Source organism: Chanos chanos, chromosome 1 (assembly GCF_902362185.1).
Source record: "Chanos chanos chromosome 1, fChaCha1.1, whole genome shotgun sequence".
NCBI lineage: Eukaryota > Metazoa > Chordata > Actinopteri > Gonorynchiformes > Chanidae > Chanos > Chanos chanos.
This window is the reverse complement of record NC_044495.1, coordinates 40,095,656-40,119,463: the sequence shown is the minus strand read 5'-3', so window position 1 is coordinate 40,119,463 and position 23,808 is coordinate 40,095,656. Positions and strand designations below refer to the sequence as shown.

Below are 23,808 nucleotides of genomic sequence, written 5' to 3'. Positions count from 1 at the left end.
GTGGATGGGTGTCTAGGTCTGTGTGTGTGCATGCGCGCTCTGTGATGATGACTCATCCTTGCTGTGGGATCTGGGTGACAGACGCTCCCCCAGACAGGGAATTTGGGTCAGAATGCACATGGTTGGAGATTGTGTGACTGTTTCCTCAGAGGAACGCCCCCCCCCCTTCCATGCAGGACACTACACGCTCTGTCTAAAGAGAGAGAGAGAGAGAGAATGAGATTAATAGACTTTAACATTTGTCCAGCAAGCCGATGATTCGGTCTGTCACTTCTCTGATGGTGCTGATTTTATTGCTCTTCCTGCTAAAGGTACACATGACATAATCGTTTAGTCTCACAGCTGGGCATAAAGTGTTTTACTTTTATTGCATCTGTGAAAGCTTTTTCTGCTTTACAGCTAGCGTGTGGGTGGGCAGAGAAAGAGAGAGAGAGAGAGAGGAACTGTCTGCTTCCCTCACCACTGCATGCCCCATCACTGACATCCGTTTCTTTCACCAATGCATTTTTTTTTTTCCTCTTTCTCATTTATCTCTCGGTCGTGTAACCTCAGCATTTCCTCACCCTTGTGAACTCTTATGAACTAGATGTTAAGCCTGATTGTGTGCTTGTGTGCTCGCGCTTCTGTTGTTGTGTGTGTTCGTGTGTGTATGCACGAGTGTGCACCCAGGTGCACGCATGCACGTGTGTGTTATCAGCGCTCATTTGGACCCATCGGTCGGCTGACGTCCGTGAGGAATATGCTCAGTGGACTTTTGAGGCGTCACCTGTCACCTGACACACACAGTTTTAGGCACAGGCTGACGCTGAGGGGATCGTCCCCGGACAGGAAGTGACCTACATTCAGACGGGCGAATGCTACTTTTTTACATTTTCCACTGATCCAGCTCGTCTGATGGGCTCAACAGCCACGTGGCTCCGTGGGCGAGGGAAGTGAGTATCATCCGTGTGCGGACACACATTCCGCCTGGTTAGGAGCAGGAATAGTGCGATCCGGATAGATCTTAACACTGTAGAATGGCCTCAGTGAATGGTCACAGCTTGTCTCTGTTTAATTCTGGCTCTGATACATACACACAGGTGAGGTTAAAGGAGGAGGAGCTGGGTGGGCTATGACCACATCCATTTCTCTGAATTCTCCTTCACTGCTTAAATACTCCCCTTTTTTTTTTTTTTTTTTTTAAACACAATTCCAATATGCATGCATACAGAAGCTTGTCTATACATAGAGAGATAGATTGGGGTATGTGTAGTGTGTGTGTGATATGCACACACACTTACAATTCCCAATTAACAACCTTAACTGATGAGGATTTTGTGTGTTAATTATGATAAAGTTCACTCCGAGTCACATGTATAAAGCCTGAGAGCTGATAAGGAACGAGAGGAGGAAACATCTGTAGGTTTGTGCAGGCTTCCCTAACTCCATCCCTGAGTCAACGGCGTCCAACTGCCCTGGAAGACAGGAACACACACCCACTTCTATGAAACCTAATCTCAGAAGTGACTGGGGCCCAGAGAAAAGCCTTAAAACTCCATTAGCGGGGCCTTTAGCAGGTACTCTAAAGGCAGCGGAAATCAGACTCTGATCTGCACAAAGGCCGATAAAGAGAAGAGAGCGAGTTTTGAAACGAAAGGTAGGGGGAGGGAGAGGGGTGTTGTATGGTGGAGAGGTTGTGAAGGGGGGGGGGGGGGGGGGGGGGTTGCGGATGTGGTGTGTCAGAGAGCTAATGCCTCCTTTGATTTTCAATAAGGATTTCCCAGTAGTGGAAGAGTTGGGTCTAATGGCATTACATGGCATCCTGTGACAAGGAAATGTTCCCTGTTCCATCACAAGACAGGCGGCCCTATGCCTCTAATCGCTTAATATGTTTAAGCCAACCGGAATTCAAGGAGGGATCTGGGGGAAGGAGAGAGAGAAAGAGAAAAGAGAGAGAGGGAGAGGAGTTTGAACTCTGTGATCTCTTTGCCCATCTCCTCACCCAGTCCAAGAGATTTAACTCAGATGATCATGATAATAATCCAAGTCTTAAACTTTTCAAGAAAAGAAAAGAATAGTGTTGCTATTGTGTTAGTTCTTCCTGAGAGAGCAGCAAAGTTGTCTTTTTGGGGTGGGGTCAAATGTCTCATGTTTGTTTCCTGTCATGTGCATATCTTTTTTTTTTATTGAAGTGAACCTTTAATTTTGGTTTTAAATTGCATTGATGCTAGAATGTTTGTGTGTGTGTGTGTGTGTGTGTGTGTGTGTGTGTGTGTGTGTGTGTGTGTGTTTAGCAGTGTAGTATAATGTTTGTATGTGTGCATGTAGTGTAAGTGTGTGTGTGTGTAATGAGTAATTGTGTGTGTAGTGTAATGTGTGTGTGTGTGTGTGTGTGTGTGTGCGTGTGTGTGTGTGTGAGTGTGTTGTTGAAGTAGAGGGATTCAGGGCCCAGAGGTTGTTCTGACTGCCTGGCAGATAAATCCTCTGAGCTAAAGCTGAACCTGGTCATTAATGTGAACAGGATATCATCACAATGAAGCTCATGAGAGGATCTCTCTCTCTCTCTCTCTCTCTCTCTCTCTCTCTCTCTCTCTCTCTCTCTCTTCTTCCCTTTCATTCTCTTTCTCTCAATGTCCCCCTCTTCCCTCTCTCTCTCTCTCTCTCTCTCCCCTCCCTCTCTGCGTGTCTCTCCCTCTCTCTCTTTAATGGGGCCATGAGAGGACACGACATCCAGGACAGCTCTGATCTCTCGGAGCGTTGTATGATAATGTACTGTCTGTTTTCCTTCGGAGAACAGCGGGAAGAGAATACAATTTCAAAGGTTGGCAGGGGCCTCTCTGTGTGCTTGAAGTAGCTCATAAATATTCTCAATAGTCCAGCGGAGACCAAGTACCTGCTTAGCAGCCAATGTGTCTATTGACATAAATTATCTTGTGTGCAGGCATAATGGCTCAGACTAGCCTTGGCACTAAACGCATACATTATATCTGTAATGGTCCACCTGGACCCTCTATGGGGCTGACACTGGAAAGACTAACCAGGGTCAAATCATATGACCATATATAGTCATTTTCAGAACAGTGCCTGAGATCTGTGTTCTTTTCACACTCGCTGTGGCATCCAAGGCAGCAACACGTAGTTCTGGCTTTATTTTTTTGGAAAAGGATTGAGAGAGACTCCTGCACGAGTTTAGAAGGAGAAAAGAGAAGCGCGCCTTGTTTGTAAGTCATTTTAATTTGCTGGATGCTTGATTTTAGCCGACGTAAGATTTTAATTGCATTTCCTAAAGATTCAAATCAAATTACATGGTCGGGAATAACTAATTGATGACTACATGCAACTTAAAAAGACTACAGATCAAAACCGTCACATAAATTACCACATGTTGGCCAAATGTCACATCCATGTGGTGATTCTGTCTGAAACAGAGCAGTAAGCCAAGCGGGTGGCACAATTCTTTTAACTGCGGGGAGTACGTTGTTAGTTTTCAGCTTGAGGGTTTTTTTTTGTTTGTTTTTGTTTTTTAACACCCCCCCCTTTTTTTTTCCACGTACTTTGCAATGCCCAGTTAACCAGAGTGTCAAAGTGAAACTCAACAGTCATTGCCTCAGACAGCAGACACGTCATTTGAGGTGAGCAAGGCTAACGCAGCTGGAACTGAACCGGCATCAGCTCCATGTTTTTTGTGAAGTCAGTCACTCCTTTTCTTTTCAGAGTAAAAGTTACAGTCGTGTTGGCAGGTGACATGATGTGCCTGGAGGAGCCTGCTGTTTGCTTACATGTACCTGCAGCTGTACCAGGGCCCGGTGGTCAGTGTCTACTCATGAGTGAGAGATAAAGAAAGTGACCCAACGTTTGTCTACTCGTGAGTGTGACAGAGAGTGACCTGAGCTGATTCACCCAGTTAAGGGAACGTGTTTTTTTTTTTTTTTTTCTTTGGATGCCCAGTCATTCTAGCACAATTCTTTTTTTTTTTTTTTTTTTTCATTTCAAATTTTAACCAACCTGCATCCAGTGTGAGCTGTGTTTACCTCGCACACCACCACACCCCCACCCCTTTTCCTTCATGACCACATAATGACTTTTAGATTAAATCCATTTCTCCGGAAGCCATGCCATTTGCGCTGCTATTTGGCGTGCCACAATTAAAAGCAATTACCGTGATTAGGCGACGTGGGTAGACCGCTCTCTTATCCACCCCCCCCCCCCCCCATCCCCCCAACCAAACACCAGTCATGGCAGCAGGCACCACAACCCGTGGCCCAGGGGGCTACCTCAATGAGCCGTGTCGGTTCTACATGAGCTCCATAAAAAGGGGTCCAATCAGAGCGGGACCTCTGATGGGAAGATGATTGGCAACAGGGCGAGGCTGTTTACGTAGGACCGTTTCCGTCAGACCGCACTCAGATGCCCCAAGCCTAGGACCGGGGTTGGGGGTGGACGCAATGAACCAGCCGGCAAAGCAGAAAGATGAGTTGAAGCAGATGTTGTCCAGATGTGGCCAGTGGGCGTGGGGTGACCCCCCGCCCTCCCCCGAGCAGGCCCCGCGCACACACACACACACACACACACACACACTTACACACACTTACAGCTTTGTTCACCTCCACCCATTCCCCCCTCCCAAAAATACCCCACCTCCCCTCTCAGGCCATAGCGCTGTCTCTCTGACCCTGCTTTTGAAGTCAGGACACTGCACAGGAAGCAGGGACCACAATCGATTTTCTCCCTCCATTAGGGCAGGAATGTGTGACCCCCTCTCTTCTCCTCCTCTCTCTCTCTCTCACTCTCTCACACACAGTTTCTCTCTCTCCCTCCCCCGTTCTCTCTCCCTCATCTGGCTCTAGGCATAATGCACCATCCGGACTGCCAGCTCTTAGGAGCGCTGCCTTGTTCCCAAACTCTGGCAAATAAGTCTTCACGTCTAAGCTCTTTCTTTATGTAAATCTCCTCCGGCAAAAAGTCGACTTCAGTTAATAAACGTATTGTTCTGGCTCAATGAAATACAATACGTGTCTTTTGCTGTCACGCACGGGTTTTTGGAGTAAAATGAGCTGAGCTATATGAATAGAAGCTGTCCAATTAGAACATAAAAACGTAAGCGAATGAGAAGTGTCTTGCGATGATGGTCAGGTAAAGCGCACACTGTAGTAGAACAAGTGGGTGAGCTTTTGGTTGTTTTCTTGGAGGAAAATAAAGAGAATCTACTTTTTCTTTTTTCTTTTTTTTTTTTTCTACTCCTAGGGCAGGCATAGTAATGGAGCGGTAGGCGGCAGAGACTTCACCAGCGGGGGGGTTAGCATCGGTTCAGCCGAATCTCACCGGGAGGGAGGGGCAGAGGAGGAAGAAGAGGAGGAGGAAGAGGAGAGCCAGCCGTGCGGGAAGACGTACCCGCTGGAGGAGCGTTCAGGACTTCCCTCGGGATTCGCCGGCACCCTGGAGCAGATTGTTCGGCAGCTGGATATCCTAACACAGGTGAGTTCGATCTCTGTCGTCAAACTTTTTTTTTGATCTCCGGGTGAGTCGATCTCTGTAAGCTTTGGTGTTTTGACCAACAAAGTTTTTCCCTCTGCAGACGGTGTCTGTTCTCGAGGAGCGTTTGACTTTAACAGAGGACAAACTGAAGGAGTGCCTGGACAACCAGGCTCTGATTCTTCACCAGGTGCAGAGCACCCACGAATCAGAGGACGACTAAAGCTCAGGCCTCGAGTGTGCGAGAGACTTAACCCCATCACTCAAACCGTCCGCCGTGGCCATCCACTTTAGAGAGAGGAGACCCTGCCTTTGGTTTGGAGAGTGAAAAAACAACAAAGCATCCTTTTCTTTCTTTCTCTCTCTCACTCACTCTCTCCTTCTCTCACACATTCTCTCCTCATTCATTCAAAAGCCATGCAGCCGTGACATTCCCCAAAAAAGCATTCTTTGGACCTTCCATATAAAAAGAACATGAAGAGAAAAAAAAAACTGAAGCAGGCTTCGGTGGAACTCGATGGGGGGGGGGGGGGGGTGTTATGTACTTTGAAAGACCTTTTGCAGCAGCCACCAAAAATTCATTAAGTCCTTGTGGAAAGGGACAGCTGCACTTATAAAAACATCCCAACCTTGTTTTGACAGAGCGTTTCCAGGGACAACACGGCCCTCCACACCAAAGACGCGGCAACAACAAACAGCAACGCGTCATCACATTGCACAGCCCTGCCGTTCACCGCACACGTGGTCGTACCTCACCGTGTCTGTTCACGTCGTTCTCAAGATACCTTTACGTAAATAAACAGTACGTTCCGGAAGTGTCGCAAGAGAACTGTGCGTGGGCTCTTTCTGTCAGAAAAGCAGAAAGGGAAGGATGTTGGTAACGTTTAGCCTCAGAGAGTCTTAACTGTTGTTTACTGTCCTAGCCGCAGCCTGGTGGCTTCCCTCAGGGTCGAGGTCAGACAGAAGCAGTGAGAGAGAAACAGCACAAAGGCCCCAACAGTGTTTGTTTTCCTCTGGTACCACATCCTTCCTTATGCTGGCGCTCTACTGTGAGCGCGTGCGTGCACACACACAGACACACACACGCGCACACAGGAACACACACCCTACTGCCTCACATAATTTCTCTGAGTACTAGTTTCATTGCTGTGAATGAGTATACGCTTTGCAAACTGTCAGAGGAAAAGCTATGCTTGCTCCTTGCTCCTTGTTTTCAGACCACTTAACGTTTCTAAAAGTTGTATGTAACATTTCTGGTTTTGTTTTTTGTTTTTGTTTTTTCTGCGGTGAATGAACTTTTATGACTTCAAATGTCATCCAGCTTTGTCCCAAAAACATTTGTATACACGCACGCACTCACACATGCACACACAAACACACGGAGACAGGTGTGTCCATGACCTCTTTAGAAAAGAGCAGTGGGATCTTGCTGTCATCACTAAAGGGCTTTTGTCAAAGAAACTGGTGTTTCTGGTGAATATTTTCAAAACTGACAAACAGTTTTAAGGATGAAATTGTTTGCGGTATGTCTGTAGAGTGTGTGTGTGTGTGTGTGTGTGTGTGTGTGTGTGTGTGTTGCTGAGTGTGCTCTCTTGCTGAGGAGACATATGGTGAAGTGCTTCTTGTCTCTCCAGGCTGGGGAAGATAAACATTAGGTTTAGACCTCCACAGACATCAGAGGTCTCCTGTTCTTCCTCCACTTAGCTGGGTACAGATTCTGCCGAAACAGAGAGGACTAAGCGGAGGAAACTCACTTCCTAAACTATGAACCCCAGAGGAAGAATGGATTAAGATAAGAGCAAGCGAAAGAGTGAGAGGTGGTGGAGATGGAGGAAGAGGGGGAGAGATCGCTGCCACCTGCACAGACCAAAAACGCTCAGGTGCCTCTTGCCTGCTTTTTGGAGGGGAAATGTCTGTTGAAAGGTTTCCCCAGTAGGTAAAAATAGACAAGACTGAGGGAGGTTGTAGAGGAATGAATTGAGAAGTGTCTCTGCGTGGGGAGGTAGGTCAGGTCAATCTATTATTGTCGTGAAAGGTGGAGAGAAAAGAAAGGCACAGAGAACACACCTGAGCTTGGGTCTCCGCAGGCTTTCGCGTGCATTCATTCGAGCGGAAGCTCAGGTGTTTATCGGAAGATCTTTGTCAGCTCTGCTCGCACTCGCAAGCGTTTCGGTTTAGAAACAAAAAACAAAAAATGATCTGAGCAGTGACAAACCATCTCTCTTCAATCTAAAACCCGTCTTTGTGTGTGTTTCAAACAAGACTTTCCTGTCTGGCAACAAACCTTTAGTTCTCTTATCATGCTTTCTGTCCTTTAAAGTATGATTCTGTTTGAAGTTGAGTTTTTTTGTACAGTCTGTAGCGAATCCTTTGACCCTAAACATGCCTGCCCCACCCCAACCCTCACCCCACCATGTGTTAAGTTTTAAAAACAGTTTGTACCTCTTTAATGTAGAGGGGTTTCTGAGTGTAAAGGAAGATAAAGCTATGTTGAGAGCAACTCCACCTCTGGTTTAAACACAAAAGAAGAAAAGAAAATGAGGTTAACTTTCACATTGTGCAGGAGGTTTGTGGGTGTATCTGAGTGTGTATCTGAGTGTGTTTTCTTATAAATGTGAAAGTCTCTGCCATGGTGTTATCTTTTCTATGTGTGTTATTTATGTGTGTCATCTTTTTTTTTATGAGTTTACAAATTTAATTTTGACTCAATTTTAATCTCGTCTTGTCTTGATCTTACAGTACATTCTGCATATGGTAATACATTCAGAGGTGGGTGTGACTTGGTTTGACTTTTCTACAGTGTGGTAAATTAAAACGGCTTTTACTGGACCCTGAAATTCACCCGCCATAGGTCTACACACATGCCTGTGTTAACGTAATCCCAAAACTCAATACTCCAAACATCTCCCTCCCATTCCTGATCCAGTCTCCCCACACTGTTCAAAGTAGGCCACACTTCCTCACCATTCCTTTACAGTGTTGTTTGAAACGAGAAGACCTTTCTCATAAAGCCACACGGCTTTCCGGTTTTCACGGTTATCATCGCTTTCTTCGTTTTTTCCACTGAGCCAAAGGAGGAAATGTGGGAACAGCCTGTCCCAGCTGCTGATAAGAGTCACGGAACTTCCCGCCTTATCCACGCGGGATTGGCCTGGAAGCGGGCCGGAAGCTTCCATAGGTCAGCGCAAGGCCTGAACATCCTTCCCATCTCTCTGCGACCTGTTTGGGGGAAATCTGAAACTGGATGGTGTTTATTTGCCCTCCCTGGTTCAGAGCAAGAGTAGAACATCCTCTGAAACTATGTTTCGGCAAAGACCCATAACTGCGCCAATTGTTTAAAAGGGGGGGGGGGGGATACCCAAATTAAAATATTCTTATTTAACCTTGTGAAGTTAACCCAAGATTTTAATGTCATTTACCCTTACATTCTGCAAGTTTTGGAAAATATTGTGCGTGTGTGTTTGCATGCTCTGTATTTGTTGCACGCACTGTGGGGCTTTTCGTAAGCGTTTGTCAGATCGCTGGAGGTTTCCTGGGGGGAGGCAGTTGGGGAGAATGCCATCTGGGTGGTAGGTGGCAGCTTTGTATGGCATGTTAGTACTCATGTACCCCCCCCACCCACAAAAAAAGAAAAAAACATCACACTACCTTTTTACTGACACAGATTATCCATCTTCACTCCCCCATTTTCAGTGTCTCTATTCACATCTCACAAACACTGTGTGTCAGTTTGTATTCGATTTTTGTGCATTTGTTGTGTTATTAATGTATATATGGAGTATGAAAAATATCTTAAATGTCCTGGTACTGACTCGTTCAGTTTATCTGAGTTGTTATGAAACTGGATGTGGGTTTGGATGGTCTTGTGGGCAGATTCAGTACTCTATAGAGATGTATTTTTAGCTCTAGTCTACTCAACATGAATGCACTCTTTCAAGTCACTAAATAAACAAAATCGCAATTATAATAATTTGAAAGAAATCTGACAAAAATTAATTAATGAATTAATTCAATAAATAAAGCAGCATCCGAGACCTTCAGACCCATCTTCAAATGGTAATATGAAACAGTTCAAAATACATAAAAGCCTAGTTTTATCCTTTGAATGACCATATTGGGTCTGGGTGTAAAACCTTGCTCGGGTTGATGGTTTGAGCCATGAGTGCTTCAATCCTGTCGGGTCGAGCGTTTCTCTCTTGCCATGTGCACGCCCTGTCAGGCCTCAGCCGGCAGTGTTTTGTCTTCTAATGGTTTTTATTTTAAGCTGGACTTTCAGTCTCTGTCCTCTTGGCATCTTAATGAACGTGAGAGGTGAACGTGAATATGCCGTGTTGAAAATGCCAGCGTAATCTCCCGCCTCCTCTGCTTCTTTGGCTTCTTCTCAGCTAATCTTCCTCCTCCTTCTTCTCCCTCACTTTGGCCTCTTCCACCTAAGATGGTCTTACAGTGGGTTGGAACCACTTCAAATGGCCCGTCGCGCTCCTCCGTTTTTCTCCGAGCAGGGTGTACGTGACGAGAGAGTCACCTGGTCTCCGTACGTTTATCTGCTCTGATTGGATTGGCTCGGTGAACCGCGTTTTTACTTCAGCTTGTTGTGAACTCAGCGATGTCGTAGCCTTCTCTCTCTCTTTGTCTGCTTTCCATTCTCTATCTGCCCATATCATTCAGCTTTCTTTTTTTTTAACCGCGTCTTTTTTTTTTTTTTTACCTCTGTCTTGAATTTCAGTCTTGCAGTTGGTGCTGTTTGAATGGCTGTGAAACCTTGCAGAACACACAGCAGTTTCAGTACATCAGCAACAGCAAAAATAAAATAATTTTTAAAAAATCTGAAAAAAATGAACAGTTAACATCACATTTTATTGTATGGCTATTTTCCCTGACAGTAGCACATGTCTAAACATCTTAAGACAACATGAATGGAAGACCTTTTTGGCCTTGGGGGACTAGCTGTACCTTGTCAAATTTTAATTCCCCCCACCACCCCAAACACACGCACCTGCGCGCGTGCACACACACACACACACACACACATTTTAAGTAACAGCATATTCCTAACATGTCATATGCGTTTACTATACATGTGAGTGTTTATGCCTGACTCCACATGACACCTGACTGGTAGCATTCATTTGACTGACACAACAACAAAAACAAATACTAGAGGTCAAGACTGCATGGTGGTCAACCCACCTATCCTTCTGTCTGCTAACCATGTAAGGACCTCACAAAGCCAACTGTTGCCAGAGCAGACATCTCTATCTCGTTCACTTTCTCATGGGCCATGTACTTCTGGGTCATTTGGCTTCTTCTTGAGCACATCCCAGTATGTAGTTTAATGAAATTACACATTCACAGCCCTCACTGTCTTTAAAGTCAAAGCTTTCGTGTCTGGAGGAAATTCACTGATAACCATATACAGATTTTGATATAGGCTGATTTTAGTAATAGCAGGTAATACGCGGAGCTATTAGTTGTAATTATCTCCGTCACTCAGACCATTCCATTTCATGTCTTGTGTAATATACAGCTGCTGAGGCACTGAAGTACTTTTTTTTTTTTTGTTGTTCATACAGTGACACTGAGGATAATATGCGCTTAGTCCACTTATGTCATCTTCTCTTCCTGTCTGTGGGACTTTATGGGAGGGAACTGTGTGTTAGTGTATCACTGGCCCACGCTGTGGTGCAGGTGTGTTTCGGCAAGGCCCCAGGTAATCCTCAGAAGTGCCGACAAAGCAGTGGCCCAGAGAACGTAGAGCTTTATCTTTGTGTGTGTGTGTGTGTGTGTGTAAGCGCGCGTGCACGTCTTTTCTTGCCCATAATCCGCCCCAGGTGCTCCTGGCTGGTTCCCGAATTTTCTTACGCTCTAATAAGACAACTGCTCTGTGGCTGGAGGGAAGGGCGTGTACATGCCAACTGCTGTTTTGTGAGATTAGCTGTTACTCTAAGTCACTCTCCCACAACCGGATATCCTTCATCCATCTGTCAGCTTTGCTGGGGATTGGATGGGGAGGGACAGATAAATTACAGAGGATGAGCCATGCAAAGAGCCTCAGAAAGTAATTGAATTTCATCTGGAGGAAGCCTAACAATCCTTTGCCTCATTAGCTTGTGGTAATTTTCTTTTTTGTGTGGTAGGTAGTGTTCATGACTACATGCTAATGTCCCCTTCTCTTTCTCCGCGTCCTCATTTTTGATATCTTTATAATCAAAATGAGACCTGCAGTTTTTCTATCTAACTTTAATATCTTTATTTTCAAATGGTGTAATTGCCATGAAATTACAAACAACAGAATAGCGGTCTATTCCAGATAACATTTTGAGGTTTTTAAAAACAAATTGGAGATCAGGAAAATAAATGAATGGTTGCCACAAAAAAAACCACAACTGTGATGTATACTCTGACCTGTAAAAAGTTTTCTTAAGATTTTTCTCTAATAATTTAATGCAATACCACTTTGTTTATTTATTTATTTATTTATTTATTTTCCCCGCTTCTCTTTGGCCATTTTGATTAATTGATGGATAACCCACATCTCTATATTAGCATTTGTGGGGTGGTGTTTTTTTGTTTTGTTTCTATTTTGTTTGTTTTTGTTTTGTTTTTTTAAGCTTTAGTTGACATTCGTAGCTGTCAGTTCCCCTGTTATCTCCTGGTCTATAAGGGACACACCGTGTCTTCGTTGCCTGTAGCCTCTGTGTCAGCGGAGGAAATGAACTCCCTGTTGTGACTTCTCATAACCAGACGCCAGGAAGAGGGTTTGTTCACACAAACAAAGGCTCATTTCTGTTCTTCTCTCTCATAACCCTATCCTGTTTAGGCTTAATAAAAACAAACGCCAACTCTCCGCTTGTGATCAGCACGAAAAGTTGCTCTCTCTCTGTGTCTCTCACACAGACACACACACACGTATACACAAAACCTCTGAAGAGGAATGGTCTACGTGACATGACCTGACGTTTTATACGTGACTTTCCAAGAAGGCAGCTGCAGAGGGGTGTGGGGGTTGTTTGTCACTTTGGGTCAGGTGAGTTAGTGTTTGCACCAAAGTGGTTTTGTGTTAAGCTGCATTAGACAAATGAAATCCCTTAAGATGGAGCCGGGCACGAGACTTGCTTGGGAGCGTGGCCAGGTTGACGAGATGCTGGCACACACAAACACGAGACGTATCTGACATGCTCGTCTCTCGTACGTCACAGTGAGGTGAGGAGCCCCTGATCCCCTCATATCATTAGAAAGAGACAGCTGCAAAAGCCTCCTGTCCCAACGTCCTGTCGTTTCGTGATGTCAAGCACTGAGCCAGAAAAGGGGTCTCGAGTCTTGTGAAGAAAACATCTTGGTTAACTGTGACCTCAGTTGCTCTGCTTCTTTTTTTTTGTGTCACCGTGGCGACAGCTGCAGGGTTGACCATGAAATTATGGTCATTATGATTTGGCTGAACAGACAAAGTCACATTTTTTTTTTTGTTTGTTTTTATGTCTGAGATTGAAGCTCTTACGTGGTCATGATAACAATTTCAAATGCTGGTCATCTTCTGTGAGTGGCAAAATGACAGTAGTGGCAATATTTGTTAGTCATGAATTTTTCAAGTCTTCTTCTCACACCCTCACTCTAAAGAAAGAAGATGACACCATTTTTTTTTGTTGTTTTTAATTGTCTGTTATTTTTGTCAGAACAATCTACTAGCTCTGATAAGCACAAAATGTCATTCACTTCCACTTGGCCTGGTCAAAGTCTCTAACAGTCTTGTGGCTGTTCCTAACATGGTTCACCCAGACCCATCAAAATACGTGTAATTAATACCCGCCCGCACTTGACCTGTCACACTGTCCTATCAACGTGGCATGTAGTGCCCCAGATGCTGGGCCAACTCCAGAGAGTGCCGTGGAGTCTCCGTCCAACCCACACCATGCCAAAATACTCTGAGTTCTGAACAGTACTCACTGAAAGCTCATCTCTGTGTCTGCCCTATTCTATGGGAACGCGCCTAGCTCTTGTCGCCAATGGTTGATCCAAACAGCAACTGGTCCAATTGTTTCAAGAGATCTTAATCTGGTTCACCCAAATATCTGATTATTTCTCCAAAGGGGGGAGAAACAATGCTACCATTCAAGCCATCAAACTGCCAATATCTTGGTGGGTGGTCTCCGTGTGAAGTAATTCAGACACAGCTTTTTGAAGCGTGGTGTAGTCTTAGGCCGTCTCACCTCAGTATAGGGTGACCTTTTGTGTGAGATTCCCCTCCAAGTGAAAGAAAAGAAAACGCCACGAATGTATCGGCAGGGAGCCTCAGACAGGGCCTCGGCCGTAGACGTTTTTGAGGAGTTAAAATCGAACCCGACTCAAGACGAGGAAATGAAACAACGCCGTGTCGCTAGAAGGAACCTTTTTTTTTTTTTTTTGAAAGAATGACGCATAGATTGGATCCGTCTTACCTTGGCTAAAAATGGGCATACGCTGTACGGGGGTACTGGGCCTGGTGGGTGGTCCATTCCAGCGGAGCCGCTCCGTGCGGCGAACATGTCTTTGTAAAGGCCGAGTTAGACCTGAGTCCTGATGGCTTTTGTGTAGCTCCCTCCACAAATGTGAGGTCATTTCTGAGAAAGACCACCTTCGAAAAGAAAAAAAAAAAACAAGCACATAGTGTTTCAAAAGTGAAAAGTAGCAGACTGTACTTTGCATATTTTCCTTTATAATATCTTTGTGATTGTTTGGAATCTCTTCAGCTGTTTTCTCTCTTTCTCTCTCTCTCTCTCTCTCTCTCACTCACTCTCTCTCTCGCTCTCTTCCAGTAGCGACAAGAAATGATTTACTCGGGAGATGGGACCTGTGCCAAACTGGTTCCAGAGCAACAGAGAGAATTTTACCTTGCTTAGATGTGATTAAAGTGAAATAAATCAGAAAAAAACTGTAGACAGAAGAGAACAAACCATGTCTCTGTGTAGCTGTGAAGTTTTTATTTCTTTTTATTTTTTTTCACATCCCCCAGTGTCTCAATGTAGACCTTTGTGTGTTTCTGCCTGGACTTGCAGAGAGAGGATGTGGAAGTTTTTAAGTGGCGTGTTCTCTTCAGCCAGCCGGACGCTGTAATTACACACCATCACTGCCGCAGTCACCCAACAAATACATAATAACCCTCATACTACTGTCATTTAATTATGACCTCGCTGGCTATTGCCCAGGCTACCTCCCCCTCCCCAACAAGCTGCTGGTGTTTACAAATTCCAGTCATATTTCTGGCTGTGTTGGTCTTCTGTTTCGAGGGGTGAAGGAAACAGCTGTTCAGGAATGATGGCTTCCAGAAGGATCTTTCTCAACAACACTTAGGCAGCGATTGCTTTCAGATTCATTTACTAAGAATGTGCTCCCCTTAAATGAGGGCCTATTCTCCCTCAACCCCCTCACCACTCTCTCTCTCTCTCTCTCTCTCTCTCTCTCTCTCCCTCTCTCAATGGCATTACACATGCATCACATGGTCTGGAACAAATTATGAGCTCTGTTTGCTAAATGCATTATGTGTCAACAATATATTTTTTTTTTTTTTAGCTGGCATTGTTTTGGAGTGATTTCTAATGATGGAAGCTCTCAGAGTGTGGTGTGGGTGAATGAAACTGGTTGTTATGGAAACATTGAACAGTAAACCAAGACAGTTTTCTTTTGTGTCTCAGAATGCTTAGGTAAGGCACCTCGTGAGGTGACAATGGTTGTATATTTTCTTCTCTCTGACACACTGTCATTCCAGACTTTTCTATGGGAGGGGCTGGGGGGGGGGGTGCATTGTCTATATCCACGGACAGGTTTGGCACGTTGGACAGTGTGGACATATTCATTGCTCCAAAAAAAAAAAAAATGGGGGGGGGCATTTCCCCACAATGATTCTGCTGGACAGATAGAAGTTTAGTCTCATTCAGCAGCCTCCTAATTCAGATTCCTGAAGGTAATCATTCTGTGGAACGTGTCTCCCAGTACTTCCTGTTTGTGGCATTCCTGTGTTTGAGGGCCCACCAGGACTGTTTGTTTATGGCTTTTCTCCGAGGAGGGCCTCGCTGTTTCGCTTCCTGTTTTGGTTAAGTGGCCGTACGATTTAAAATATGCCCCCATGTTCCACTGGGCTGAGACCAGCCCTTAAATTTCCATTAGCTTCCCAGAACTGCATAACAATGACACCCCACCCCCTCGCCCCACCTCAATCTCTCTCTCTCTCTCTCTCTCTTTGCCTTGGGCTAACCTTCCGTTAAACGTTCTGCAAGAATGCAAAAAAATGTTTTTGTACCAACAGTGAGGTGTAATTACATACGTAAATGATGTCCTGAAACTCACTGTGGAGCATAGTAGTCCCTTCTCATCTCAGAAGTCTTTTTTCATATCTGACAGAAGAAAGATTCTGTTTGAAAAGACCATGTAAAGTATAACACTTCATAAGCATGTTCTGACCTCAGATCTTTGACTCACTACCACTTTTCCATTTTTAATATTCTCATTTATTCTTTCAGAGTGCACTCAGAGGAACTAAAGAATGTACACAGTTGTTAAGTAAACAACACAAGCACCAGGCTCCTCCAAATATAAATTTCCAAAGAAAAATGACAGTTGCAAAAAGCTTCAAGTTGGGTTCTCAATATTACGTTAATGCACTTTATGTTTACACAGACAAGTTGAAAGAATTCAAAATGACAAAAAGGGGCTTAGCCAAAAATCAATCAATAAATAAAATCAATGAAAATAAAAAAAAATGAAACCCTTGAAAAACAGCTTGACTAAACTGAATAGTGAAAGAGGAAGAAGTTGTGTTAGACATTTAGGGAGAGGTGGAGCTGGTGGCAGGTTCCCCTGGTAAAACACAGCACACTGACAGCTGACCCTTGACCCCTGGAGTAGCGTGGGCCACCCATCCCCACGGCCAAGTGGAGTGGGGAACAACAAAAGAGCCTGATCCTAGATAGAGACACTGAGATGGAGCCGCCTGATAAAAGCGGAGCCACTGTTGTCTGGTCTGCTCTGCTGGACAGGGGGCCTAGAGCAGGAAGGCACTTAAACACCATCTCTACCCATGAACTGCAGGAAGGTTGCCTGCCATAGAGTAGAAAAGGGGAGGGGGAGTGGGGTGTAGAGACATAGGAGGACGGTCCCAGTAGAGGAAGTGTTCAATAATTTTATTTATTTTTTTTTTTTAGTGCACTATTGTAATTTCCCTGTGAATGTGAAGAACCACAGATCTATCATTTAAACACATTTGGATGTGGGCTAGTGGTGGCAACCTTACTTAAACAAATCTCACCCACATTAAGCACTGCATGCAGCCACGGGGACAGTCGTCCTCATTTGAATAAATGAAAAAAAAAATACATAGTGCAGGTGTAATGCAAATGCAAATACTGACACCCGGCGCCCCACCCCCCTTCCGTCAGAATCACAGTTAGTGGTTCTTGGGAACAGCTTTGTATTTGCTGCAAGTTAAGCAATTATTTAATAACAATAATCATACTTGCCACCCACAATCAAGTATGAACATACTCATCTCCTTTTACTGTACAGAGAAGAATGTGTAGCACACGTACACGTAAATGGACTGGTTTTAGTATTAAGTTTTGTTTATTGTCCAAATTATGATGACGAGTTTAATTCCAAGGCCCTGTAAGGTCTTGTGATAGACTTGTACCTTGTAACGCAGGTCTCCTCCATTCTCAAGTAGGAAACCAAGTTTCCTCATCATAATAAAAGTGTTCCCAGACATATGCTGCAGTTAGCGCCTGGAAAACAGATCAACGCCGAAGGGAACAATACTAACAAGTGAACAATATTGAACCTTGACACGAACAGCTCTGAAAACTGCAAGACAATGACTTGCCAGGGTTCCGTGTCACGTTTCATATGTTAATGGCAGTGAAACTGCACACACCCCTACTTCAGCGCGGCCTCCTGCGCGTGTGAATGGTCCGAGATTAATGCTTAATTTAATGACAATTCGCTGCTAATTTGCACCGGAGACAGCATGTCTGCAAAGCGTGGTCTGCCGACACTCCGATCAGTGAATCGCCTTTCATTTCTTGGCAATATTACATTCAGTTTACAAGCGATTTTAATTGACCAGATCGGACTTTGTTTCCCCAATTTTGTTAACCAAACATCAAATATAACCTAGATATACGCTATCAAGAGATTGTGTATTACACAATAATAATGAAAAGAATAGTCATTTAAAGAATAAGAAGAAGTCTACTCAAAAACTGCCATGGCCGCTATTTCATTCCCAATCTCGAACAGAGCATTTATCATTTGCCCTGCAGCCCTTCAATTTGTGATCGTAAGCAATCATATTATTTCAGTCATTGTTTTTTACTTGGACATTACAGGTTGAGTAATTGTTGCTCAAACTGTAGGTACTCGAGGGCGTAATTGTAAGTTATGCAAATAAAAGAAAAAAGAAAGAGAGAAAAGGTGTTCAATAGCTCTGATCGGTCTATTCGTGTGTTTGTTTGGTCGTCATTTGGATATCTCACCACATCCATTGCATAGGGCATGTACTGTGACACTAACTCAGACAGAGACATAACATTGTTAGACCACTTTGCTGTTGTGTTGAAGGAAGTGAACAGCGATGGGCTGGGGGAGGTGGGATAATGCGTTTTGCAAATGCATTTTGCATTTCAAATGCATGCTTCAGGTGCCCCAAACCGAACATCTGTTCCCCTCAAATAAGAAAATTATTGACGGGTTATTAACATATGAAGATAACTGGCAACTGCTTGGGTATGTGTTTTACTTGCAAAAATTATGAGCGAAGGAAGCTAGTTAAGTTCACTTTCACCAAAGTTATTCGGTTGAGCTCTGTTAAAATCCACGTGCAATAGTAATTTGACACTGTTACAGCACTTTAGTTTCTGTAAATATATGTAATATATTTAGTTTTGCAACAGAAACAATAGAGCAAATAGAGCAAACTCCGTATTTCATAAAATGCCGGGCATAATTTTACTTGTTTAAGACGTTGTTGCAATTTAACGTTGCGCTCCGCTTGCGTATGCGCACAAACCCACAAATAACGCGCATTTAAATAGGACGGCGGCTAAACGCAGTTTAACTGTGAAACCTGAGCATAAGGTAAGGTCTCCCACCGAACACATTCACTCCTCCTTCCTTCCCGTGTGCTGCTCCGCTATTTGTTTGCACTCACTTGATCCGGAGCGGAAATTCCTTTCCGTTTTTGTGAATGACAAACTTATTAACAATTCATCAACACAGTCTGTTCCATCCGGCCTCGTTTCCAAGGCGACGATTGTTCGAAGCCTTCTCATTGGCTGAACGACATAATGTATCCATTGAAACGCCTCGCGTTTGTAACCATTCACTAGCTTACCAAGGGAGAGTGAACAGCTGAGACCAGACTGACTGAAGAGGCACACGAGTTGCCTGATCTGTTGAGATCGTCTGGAAAAGACTATTGGCTGTAGGACATTAAATAAAACCATGCGAACTGTGCACCGACAACAGAGCAACAAAACCTTTGGATATTTAGACTGATTTATGAGAATTTCTAGTGCGAGCGAAGACGTTATATAACAGGAAGACAACGTCAGCCGCTGTAGCTTACTCACTGGCCAGTGTGAGTCATTGATAAATGTGCAGGCATTCTTAGCACAACTGCATGAATGGGTGGAAGTGGAGCGCGTCTGTACTCGATTCCACAACGAAAGACCGCGGATTAAAACGACCCTCGTCGATTTAAGTCGAATCAACGTAATATCAAGGACTCTGAGATTTTTGACCGATTCGAATCAAGTTATTATATTATTGAGATTCACAGTGATTGCACCGCGATTGCTTTAATGTCCCTGTCCTCGTAGACAGAACAAACTGCGGCCTCTTGCTCTGCACACCGAACACCGTTTTCCCAAAAGGTGTACGGTAGGGTCTATTTACTAATGCTTGATAAGTTCAAACCCGTTCAGTTCGATTCGGTAATGGCGATCAGTAAGACAGTGGAGTGGCTGAGGGAGCAGCTCGAGACGCGCAAGGACTGCTTGCTGGTCATGGACTGTCGGGCGCAGGAACTCTACGAGTCTTCGCATGTTGAAACTGCTATTAATGTGGCGATTCCGAGCCTCATGCTCCGACGGTTGAAAAAGGGCAACCTGCCGATCAAGTCTCTCCTCGCTAATGGTGAGGATCGGGAGAAATTTGCGCGGAGATGCAAAACCGATACCATTGTTTTGTACGACGAATATAGCAGAGAATGGAACGAAAATGTCGACGGCGGATCCGTGCTCGGTTTACTGTTGAGAAGAATGAAAGACGAAGGCTATAAAGCTTTCTACTTAGAAGGTAAGCATTTTTTTCCTAATGGCATATGGTTTAAACTGTAATTATAATGCGAAAATGCGAGCTTTAGGTTGTTGAAGCTGCATAGAGCTACGGGGATTGATCGCAATGCACTGAACACTTCATTTAACTTCTCAGGTGGATTCAGTAAATTCCAAGCCGAGTTCCCTGCGTTGTGCGAAACGAACCTCGACGGCTCGTCAAGCAGCAGCTCACCTACTGCCCAGGTCTTGGGACTCGGCGGGCTACGAATAAGTTCCGACTCGTCGGACATCGAGTCAGATATCGACCGAGACCCCAGTAGCGCTACTGACTCCGACGGCAGCCCCCTTTCCAACCCACAACCTTCCTTCCCAGTAGAGATCTTGCCGCATCTTTACCTCGGCTGCGCCAAGGACTCGACAAACTTGGACATTCTGGAAGAGTTCGGCATCAAGTACATACTGAACGTAACTCCTAATCTTCCCAATCTCTTCGAGAACGCTGGAGAATTTAAGTACAAGCAGATTCCAATCTCGGATCACTGGAGCCAGAACCTATCGCAGTTCTTCCCCGAGGCCATCAGCTTCATTGGTAAGAACTTGGGGCGGATCAAAGTGATACTAATCAACCCCATTTTTGTTGTTGAATAAACGGACCCTGAATACGATTCTTATACGTAAACATGCATGCAGCGAGGATGCAACAAGTCATGTATATGGGCCCGTGGTGATCGTTTCCACATAGAGTAGCCCGTAGTTTAAACATACTCTCTTGCAGTGCTTGTACAGCACAGGACTGTTGTCTTTATTTTACGTAGCCTAACTTGACCCATCTCCAAATTGCGGTTAGTGCGACAACAAACATTTTAAGAGTGAAACACGTCATTTAGATCCTAATCCTAAAACAGCACTTTTTTATTGCAACGGGTGGAATCCTTTTCCCCTTTTGCAACGAAGCTTAGCGGGCGCTTGTGTAATTGTAATACAAAGACTTATAATGAAATGAAAGACAGAGCAGGCGGTAATTTGAGCTCAACAGGAAGGAAGCGGCATTGAAAGTAATCTAGGACAGAGCAATGTTTCACGACACAATGAGGGCCATTTACAGGGGAATGTTGACATCCTGTTAGCCTTGACAGGGTGCCCCCATGACTTCTACATTTACATGCCCAAATGGCACCATTGTCAAGTAACTCGGAAAGCGGAAGGATCATTTGATAGACCATAATGGTCCGTTTCCATGCCAGATACCCAAAGAAAATGAAAGATTATTTTTCTCTCCGTCTTCAGTCATACTCTGGAGAGTTGGACGAAGAAGTGTTTTTCCACACATACTCAACCAAATAATGAATTAGGCATTTAGCCTCAGGTCCTTGTTTAGTTGCTAGTTAGCTAAATAGCACCTGTTTTTATTTTTCTCTTTTGAAGAAAATTGCTTATCATAAATATTAGTCTGAACGCAACTAAAGATTAACTTTTGTGTTAATGATCTTTAAGTCCAGGAGCTAGTAACTAATCAGTGTCTCTTTTTTCCCCTCTTTTTTTCTCATAGATGAAGCTCGTGGTCAGAAGTGTGGGGTCCTGGTCCACTGTTTGGCCGGAATCAGTCGCTCGGTTACCGTGACAGTGGCCTACCTCATGCAGAAGCTCAACCTCTCAATGAATGATGCCTACGACATCGTCAAGATGAAAAAGTCAAACATCTCTCCCAACTTCAACTTTATGGGGCAGCTACTGGACTTTGAACGCACCCTGGGGCTGAAGAGCCCGTGCGACAATCGGGTCGCGGCGCCGTCCCAGCCTCTTTACTTCACCACCCCCACCAACCACAACGTCTTTCAACTGGACCCGCTGGAGTCAACGTGAGACCCTGTTCTCATGCCCCCTTCTGGCCTGGAAACATTCAACTCTTGAAACATGGTTTCTCTTTTTTTCTCCCCCTCTGTCACCTGTTGAGGGGTTCTTGATGTTATCGACACAGTTGGCTTAAGATGACAGCTGCCAAGCGTGGTCATTGACGAAGGGGCATGTGGTTTGCCCATAACTTGGATGCACCTGTTGCATAAAGGGGGAGAGAGAGGAAAAGAGGGGACATTACCTATGACTCTGTATCTCGATTGGACTCAATGAGGTAGCTCTTTATTTTTATCCAAGCATGGGAAGACTATCAAATGACATACTTTAATGTGAATCGTCAAACAGAGAGCGGCCAGCGTGCCAAAGAGACACAAACGGAACTGGACAATTATAAATGTACTCTTTTTTTTTTTTTTTTTTCTTTTTTAATCTTAGCACTTGCACCTTCACATTGTTTTGGGTGTGCTCCCTTTGTCTTCAATGAAGACCCCGCCTAGTTTTGGGACAGAACATCTTCGGTAATGATGGCACAGTATGGTGTACTCCATTTTGTTTGTGTGGAGTAATTTTCAAACATTTATACATCTGTATATGAAAGACTTATGCATAAGCCTTGCTCTAGTCAAAATATACCTGTTGTAATCAAGCAGGTGCTGAACCTCTCTTCTTTTTGTCGTCTTTCTGTAAACAATCTGACTATTGATCAATATAATCTATGAGTTAAAAATGCCAAAAAATTAGAGTAGGTTTGCAAGATCATTAATGTGTATATGTATGTAATATATTTTCATTTTGCTTTATGAATGAATTTCAGCCTTTTCTTGCATCCACCCACACTCAAAGTCACCTTGTCTCTTGCCTTAGTTCTGTATATAGGAGCTCTATTGTGCATTGAACACCCCCCTCCCCGGCCTCCCTCAGATCAGTTCCTTATGCTAATCTATCACCAGCTCTCAATTCCTTATAGGATTGAACCATAACAATTGGCACATTCAGACGGGATCATTCAAACGTGTTGTATGTCTGTGTGCTTTCAGCGTGCTTTGAGACCCACAGGTTCCTGATAATAATGCATGCCTATTTTTAACCGAGGTTAATTCTTTTTTATTTTATTTAATTTCAACTGATCTAGGAGGGAAGAACATGGTTATGTTATGTTCTGAGGGGACATTAGATGATCAGAGCGAATAAGGCTTTTTTTTCTTCTTTTTTTGTCTTTTTGCGCAAGGGTTTTGAAGTCTCCAGACGAAGTGAGAGTCAATGCTTGCCTCTCCTATTCAGGGAATACTGTGTAAGATGCAATTGTTGTTGTCAGAGAAATGAGTGATAATGATTCTGGGGGATGTTTTTTTTGTTTGTTTTTTTCCCTCAAAGCAAGGGCCTGTTTAAAGGAGAGGGTGCTACCTTAAGCGCCCCTTCCCAATGCTCCGAATCCTATGAATGTAAAGAAAAGATAAGTTATTAATAAATTGCTATTTTGTCTATTCACATCGCCCTTCTGTGTTTTTCTTCATGGATTTATATTTGCTGTGTGCTACATAACATTTGTAATTCTCTACGACGGCTTCTAATGTCAGCATGGCTCTGCTGCTGCATTCATCTGACCAAAAAGATGTGTTCTGTCAGATCGTGATGCTGCAAAAGGGACTCCTTGACACTCCTTTTGTGGAGTTCTTTTCAAATTTTGACAGAGGTTAACGACAATAGCCTTTTTCATAGCACACTAGGGTACTCTTATCTACCTAGAACATCTTGTTTTTTTCCTTTCTTTTTTCTTCCTTTTTTTTTTGGAGGGAGATCATTCATAGATGTTGGTTTTTTTTTTTTGTTCGTTTGTTTTTTAAACTGAAGCTTAAATTGTACTGAAAAGGTACAGAGAAAAAACAGTTCTGGAGCTGGACTGACAGGTATTTCTGGGTCCCTGCCTGTGTCACCGTGCCCTGCCTGAGGCACTTCCTGACAGGGAGTATGCTGTTCGTGCAGGCCCCTGTGGGAGAAGCAAACAGTGTCAAAACAAGTTGTCACCTGACACTTTCTAGGGGTTTGGACATACCCATAAGGCAAAAGATTATCTTCTTCACACGAGAGGTTAAAAAAAAAGAAGAGAACTGATGTGTTGGAAGGATGATACGATATTTAGAATTATTTCAGTGGTGTTGATCCACAAGTGATGCTTATAACAAAAACACAAAACAAGAAA

The 23,808-nt window shown here is 44.0% G+C and overlaps 1 protein-coding gene across 3 annotated transcripts; it reads left to right on the top strand.

Moving 5' to 3' along the window:
- Positions 1–17,060: 17,060 nt before the first annotated feature.
- dusp6 (dual specificity phosphatase 6) lies at positions 17,061–22,277 on the top strand. Of its 3 annotated transcripts, XM_030774321.1 has the most exons (4): positions 17,061–17,080; positions 19,424–19,773; positions 19,909–20,343; positions 21,304–22,277. In XM_030774321.1, exons 1-4 carry the CDS (start codon positions 17,061–17,063, stop codon positions 21,615–21,617), a joined length of 1,119 nt encoding a protein of 372 aa, XP_030630181.1. In that variant the 3' UTR covers positions 21,618–22,277. The 3 variants fall into 3 exon arrangements, with proteins under 3 accessions (XP_030630181.1, XP_030630173.1, XP_030630190.1); XM_030774313.1 differs by lacking the exon at positions 17,061–17,080 and having other exon boundaries at positions 18,816–19,773; XM_030774330.1 differs by lacking the exons at positions 17,061–17,080; positions 19,909–20,343 and having other exon boundaries at positions 18,816–19,773.
- The last annotated feature ends 1,531 nt before the right edge of the window (positions 22,278–23,808 follow it).

Bases quoted from the DNA above. Each gene is read 5' to 3' on its own strand.
- dusp6 (XM_030774313.1), top strand. From the start codon at position 19,374: ATGCTTGATAAGTTCAAACCCGTTCAGTTCGATTCGGTAATGGCGATC. The intron at 19,774-19,908 runs GTAAGCATTTTT...TTAACTTCTCAG, and splicing joins TAAAGCTTTCTACTTAGAAG to GTGGATTCAGTAAATTCCAA. The intron at 20,344-21,303 runs GTAAGAACTTGG...TTTTTCTCATAG, and splicing joins CGAGGCCATCAGCTTCATTG to ATGAAGCTCGTGGTCAGAAG.